The 6,614-nt window shown below is 44.4% G+C and overlaps 1 protein-coding gene across 4 annotated transcripts in view; it reads right to left on the bottom strand.

Moving 5' to 3' along the window:
- TFAP2B (transcription factor AP-2 beta) overlaps positions 1–3,916 on the bottom strand; it is a 34,048-nt gene extending 30,132 nt beyond the window's left edge. For 2 of the 4 annotated variants that reach the window (XM_017813140.1, XM_017813139.1), the window contains exon 1: positions 3,744–3,916. In XM_017813140.1, the coding sequence (XP_017668629.1) occupies positions 3,744–3,824 (81 nt within the window). In that variant the 5' untranslated portion in view covers positions 3,825–3,916. The remainder of the gene's footprint in view (positions 1–3,743) is intronic. The other 2 variants (XM_017813143.1, XM_017813142.1) reach the window with 1 other exon arrangement.
- Positions 3,917–6,614: the final 2,698 nt, after the last annotated feature.

The raw sequence follows: 6,614 nt of genomic DNA, 5'->3' as shown, positions 1-6,614 counted from the left end.
AGCTAAAAATAAAATAATGGTGATAATACTAATAACTGGAGGGAAAAATATCAAGGAGATCTGCACAGGGACGTGTTGGACACAGGAGAACAGCTTGAGATATTTCGAAGTCTATCCATCAAAAAAAAAAAAAAAAAAAAAAGGAAAAAAAAAAAAAAAAAAAAAAAAAGACCAATGCCCCCAAAACCGAGCCTGGAAACCTCTATCTACATATATGATTTACCCCTCCCTCTCAGTTTTTTTTTCCTCCTTTTTTTGTTGTTTTTTTTTTTTTTTTTTTTTTTTTTTTTTTTTTTTTTTTTTTGCCTTTGAGCTCCCAAATACAATCCTCTTCAACCCAAGGCTAGGCTCAGACTGCTCCTCTACCCCTTCCTCCCTTTCCTTCTCTACACCGCCTCATAATAATTGATATTCATGACTATTAATATTACACGACTACTTTAAAGGGAGAATGCAGGACCAAATGGAGCGTGAAGCTGGCAGCCAGCTCGAGAGCTCCCCTACTATTGTAAATGACGTTCATTCAGTGGAGAATTACTAGATGTAATCAGACGAGGGGGGCTGGCAGAGGCAGAGTTTGGGGAGAGGGAGAGGGGGGAAAAAGTTTAGCAAGGAAGAGGCAGAACTTCAATTAACTCGAGCGGAGGAAGATGCGGAAAGTAGACACTGCTGAGCTGGAGCAAGGAAGTGAGATGAAGCAATGCTAGAGGCGAAGAAGAAAAGCATATTCCCTTTTTTTTCTTTAAATATATATTTAATTATACATTCTTAATACGAGGAATTGATTGCCTTTGGTGCTTTTGTTCTTTTAGTTTGTTGTTGTTGTTGTTTGGTTTTTTTTAACAAATAATGAAGAAAAACAGGCTTTTTTAATCCTTTTTTTTTGTTGTTATTTTTAAAGAAATGGAAGAAGATCTGTGCAGTCGCTGTAATAGATGCCTATTTACAGCGAAGATTAAGCCCTTCTGGTGCGTGTTGCAGATCGTATTTATTCGCAATAGGCAAATAAATACTTGAATCTACGTTGTTTGGCTCATTTTTTTTTCCTGAATCCTATTTCTACAGCTCGATACGAAAAAAAAATATAAATGTACATAGATCTCCCGATTTTCACCCAAATGCGAAATGTATGGAGTGAATTTTAAAGGATAGTAAATTTATAGTTTTGAGGCAAAGCCAGGGGCGATATAAAACCTTTTTGATGTTGCAGGAACCCGTTCAACTGGACTGTCTGCCATTTCTGTTAAAGTTCAACTTACGTTCCTTCCTAAATAGACTCACACTTCCCAGAGCAGCCTCCCCCCCCGCACATACACGCACACACACACTTTTGTTTTAAGAACAGATTCATTTTAAGTGGCTGAGACGCCTCTACCATCGTCTTGTTAATTATAAATCGGAAAGAAGAGAGGGAATTTTTTTTTTTAAGACAAATCTAGAGGGTTTCAGCGCTTAAATAAAAAAAATCGACAACATTTTTTTTTTTTCTAATGCTGCACGTTACAAGATGCCTCGGAGCGCACCCCCAAGTTCGGGAATACCCAGCCCGCAGCCAAATCCCCCCAAATCGCTCCCCCAACTCCACTTCTCTCCCACGGCAACCTACAAACACGAGTGTCCGTCAATTCATAGCGCTTTTAAAAATCCCTCTGAAAAGGAGGGTGGAATAAAACCCCTGATCCCCGACCTCGGCAGCCGGGGAGGGGAGATGTTTTGTCGCCTGCTGCTGCGGGCAGAGACAATGGCCGGGCTGTGCCTGGGGATGGGGAGGGAAAAGCAGCGAGGGCTCCACGGGTTGGGGACACACGGGGACACACACACGGGGACCGACACACACTCACACACACTCTCTCTCTCTCTCTCTCACACACACACACACACACACACGTGCTCTTTCTGTGCTCGTTCTGCAGATGCCGGGTTTTGCCAAGGATAATTATCCTGACGGCAGCTTTTGGGAATGGAGACATTTCTTCCGTGCGGCTGCCGGATCCCCTCCCCGATTCCCTCCATCCCGTCCTTCCTCCGGCCGGGAACAGCCGGAGCTGTACCTTCCCCTCGATCTCTTTCTCCGCTTTTCCCGGGAGTTTCCCCTCTGTAAGTGCCGGAGGGGAGGGATGCGGGGACGGGGCGGCCCCGATGGCGCTTCCCTGGAGGGGCTGCGGCCGCTGCCCGGTACCCTGAGCCCTGTCCGGCCCCTGTCCGTCCCCTGTCCCGTCCCCTGTCCGTCCCTTGCCCAGGACACGTCCCCTAGCCGGTCCCTGCCCAGCCCCTGCCCAGTACCCAGCCCCGCACTCAGTGCCCTGTGTTTGCTCGGTACCCAGTCCCTGCCGGGTCCCCCATACCTGTTCGATTCCCAGCCCCTGCCCAACCCCTGCCCGGCTCCTGCCCAGCCCCTGCGCACTCCCTGGTCCCTGCTCAGTGCCCAGTCCCTCCCCGGCCCCTATTTGGTTCCCGATCCCTTCTCGATCCCCGGTCCCTGCTCAATCTCCAGCCCCTGCCCAGTCCCTGCCCAGTCCCTGCCCAGTCCCTGCCCGGTCCCTGCCGGGTCTCTGACGGGCGCCTGGTCCCTCCTCAGCTCCCAGTCCCTCCTCGGCCCCTGTCCGCTCTCCAGTCCCTGCCCTGTCCCCGGCTCTTTCCCAGTGCCCGGTTCCTTCCCGGCCGCCTCCCCACGGAGCAGCTCCCGCTCTGGAGCTGGCGAATTGCTCCCTTCTGAAAATCACCCCCCACCCCCCACCCCGCTCCGAGATCGCCAAACCAATGCCTTCCCCTCAATTAAAAAATAAAAATAATGAAAAAAAATTTTTGTGGAGCGCCATTCCTCTTTTACATACACATATTTCCCCAACCCCGCTTCTGAGCAAATCCCGCACGCTGGTTTAACTTACAAGAAATACATCCCCGCAGCCCGTTTGGGAAAGATCCGGTTCAGGAAACCGTGAAAAATTAAGAAAGGTTTCGCGGTGTTTGAGCTGTGATTTTTAACCCCCCCACACCCTTGGTTTGCTTTTTGACCTCGAAAATAAGGTCTGAATAAAGCTCACAACTTTTCGTGCCCGCGGACTGTGCGGAGCTGCCTTTGACTGTATCGGTTCGGGTGCGTGTGCTCACATACGTGCGAGAATGTATGTGCCGCTTAATTAATGCGAGTATATGTATACATGCACACCTTATCTATTGCTATAGAGGCACAAAAAGTCGTAAAAAACGTATCCGATTCTGAAAACAAGAAAAGGGAACAAAAAAAAAATATCCACATTCAGGTTGAGCTTAGCTTGGAATTGCAAAATAAAAAATAAAAGAATGAAATGCATCCGGTCCCTGAATACCAGATTGTGTTTTTCTTCTATTTTCTTTTTTTCCCCTCGACATTTGTCCATATTTAATCGAATTATATCTAATTAGAGGTCTAAACAATCAAACTCTTGCCTTTAAGTTGCCTCATTCCAATCCCCAGATCATTTCTTTGATGTTTTAAATCGCATCAAACAGCTTTTCCATGAAAAAAAAAAAAAGTTTAAGACTTGGCATGCTGAATACAAATATGCAAATAAATAAGCATTTAAGCATTTACTCTTGGTTTCCCGTCTCTATACTTGTGCGTGTTGGTGTATGTCTCTATTTCTGCCTAGATGTATATGTAGAGGTATATATGTATTATAAAGTCATGCCTGTATCTATATACTAGATGTATATTTAAATATACATATACTCTCTTACTTATATGCATGTTATATACTCACCTCATAGATATCTTCATACTTGACATTTTCAACCAGTTTCCAGAGCATGATGGCAGGCTGTTCTCTAGGAGGTGAGTGCATTCATGTGAAGAGCAGATGTCTGGATTCTCAGTACTTCTCTGTCTGTAATGATCCATCTATAATTGGAAATGGGGGACAGACACCAAATCCGACGTTCCTCTTCCATCGCAACTTATATCTGTTGTCTGAAACAATAGGCTGCACAAGTCTACCTCAATGGGATAGTAAAAAACATTATCTGTTACACAGTTACATATAGCTACAGACATATATGTGACTAGATATAGACATATACACATATAGAGACTTATATGCAGCATATAAAATATATACATATACAGAGTTGCACATACACAGACTACACATACATGCACATATACACGCATAAATCTCTGAACGGACAACTTTTTTCCACGTATAGACATATTAATTGCCACATTTAGGTATGTAAATTATATATATTTTTGCACACATAGGCACATGGATGCTACACTTTATATATGCACATATGCACACAAGCCTGGTCAGTTTATACAGGAGTGTGTTTAAATGCATATTTGTGTATCTAATTATACATTTACACATATATATGTCGATATAGAGGGATTAAATATGTGTATTATGTAGTGTATATATCTACTATTTTAGTAGATGGATGGATAGATAGATAGATGGATAGATAGATAGATAGATAGATAGAATGGAGAAATTAAATGAATATATTTTCGATCCTCCCTAAAATAAAATAAAGAATAATTTGCCTCTGCACTAAGCGATTCATCATTTGCAACGAGATATTATGCTTCCCCCCCATGCAATATGCTTTTATTTACATGTCCAGAAATTATCTTCTCATATGCAGTTAAACACCAAAACAGCGTCTCATCAAAGCACATTCAAGCAAATCTAAAAGGAGTAAATTTAGATCAATGTTTTCCACTGGAAAGACTTATACTTTTAGTCTTGGACTGTATATTTTATAACTTAGAAATACTTTATATGGGGGGGAAAAGGGCGGGGGGGAAGGAGTTTAGTAAACCCTTCACTGCACGTATTTGAATAGCGATTACTACTTTCAGAAAACGATTAAAACCAGAGTTGGATTTGTGCATTTCCCGGACAGCCCTCGGTTTGGAAGGGGAGAGGAGGAGTTGGACCAGTTTTAACCTTTTTTTTTTTTTTTTTTTTTCCCCAGGAGAATCTTCCTTCTCATTGTCCGATTTTTTTTAACACGTTGAACGGCAAAGAGCCGGCACAGGCAGCAGAGCCCATCTCTGCCTTTGAAAGGAAACAATTGAGCTTTGCAGTGGGCTGGTGCACCAGGAGGGGGAAAAAAACGGGGGAAAAAAAGAGACACAGAGGCAGAGAGACAGAGAGAAAGAAGGTGTTTCTAAATTCAAGGTCCTGTCTCTGGAAATTTCAAGCCCTGCCTATAAGGTTCCTACAAATCTTTGTTATTCTGCATGGGATCCTATGGGAAAGTGCACAGTGTCCTTTGTACTTTCAAAGGTCCTACAGGTAAAGACGCTTTTATATATATATGTATAATCTCGGAAACGAAGAGAACTTTGTCAGGAGACACATTTGCTGGTGCGTGGTTGGCTGGTGGGAAGGGTGGGCTTTGCTTTTTCTGTTCGCTTTGGCCTCAAATTAAGGCAGAAAGTAAAAATTCATCTCTTTTCCCCTCAGCCTCTGCACCATCCCGCCACCCCTCCCCATTTCACCGTGTACATCTTCTTCTAAAACCTCAACCCACAAAAGGCAAGAGGCAAATAACAGCCAGATATTACAGCAGGAGCTGGACAACGGTCTGGCTGGAAGTTCTTTAGGCAGATACGAGTTTTTCCTTAGCACAGCCAGTGCTGCACTGAGGAGAAGGAGAGCACATCATTGGGTGGGTTGGACCGCTCATTTCAACTGAAGCAATAGAGTAAAAAATGCTGAAAAAAGAGAGAGGATGTGTGCTGTTTGCATGCGGATGTGCGGAGATACCCAGGCAGACACCCTTAACCACCTATAGATCTGAATGACCCTCTTAGAAAAATGCCAGGCTCATAAAAGGACAGTTTGCCATCACTTTTGTTAAAGTCTTTGAGTCATGAAGGCTGGCACAGGGCAGAGTGAATGTGCTTCGTGACGGCTAATGCTTTACAATTTCGTGGCACCCTGAATTAAATACGCTCTGAGTGCTGGGGGAGGGGAGAGGAGTGGAAAAAAAAAAAAAGAAGCTAAAATAGACTTGACGTCCACTGTCTCTTTGCAAACAGATTGGTATAGACAGTAAATTCTGACTTTCAAACCCCACTATTATTACATTTCTCTTGCATTTGCAAAACACGACAAACGAACAAGAGATCATTTAGAAAATCAAACTGAACAAAGGGTCTTCGCAATTTTTTCTCGCTTGTTTTGTACCCCTCACCCCCGCAGCTGCCTCCAGTCTAATTCAGCAGTTCCAAACAGCGACACTCGCACTGGTTTATACCTCAAATGTGCAACGAGCGCTGAGTCCAAGAGGCGACACACGTATTCAGAACTGACCATTATAACCTATATTTCCAAAACTAGCAAAATAAAAGGTGAAAAACAGCCGTTTTCCGGCAGTTTGGGGCGTGTTTTTCCAACCTCTTCCAAGGAAAACCCCGTTTTTTTCAGCGGTGAGCTGAGCAGGGGCACTGCAGCCTCAGCCTGGCAGCTGCGATGGCAAAGGAATATTTTTTTTTTTTTTGAAAGGATACCATTACATCTGGCCCTGCCCATGCCAGAGGAAGCCCCCCCAGCCCCCCGCACCGTTCCAGCTCTGGTGGTGCGGGCGATGGCCCCACGGGAGCCGGGAGCGCCGGAGCGCGA

This window comes from Lepidothrix coronata, unplaced genomic scaffold, assembly GCF_001604755.1.
Source record: "Lepidothrix coronata isolate B3197 unplaced genomic scaffold, Lepidothrix_coronata-1.0 Scaffold39, whole genome shotgun sequence".
NCBI lineage: Eukaryota > Metazoa > Chordata > Aves > Passeriformes > Pipridae > Lepidothrix > Lepidothrix coronata.
Note: the sequence above shows the minus strand (reverse complement) of the source record. Positions and strands in the feature narration are given on the sequence as shown.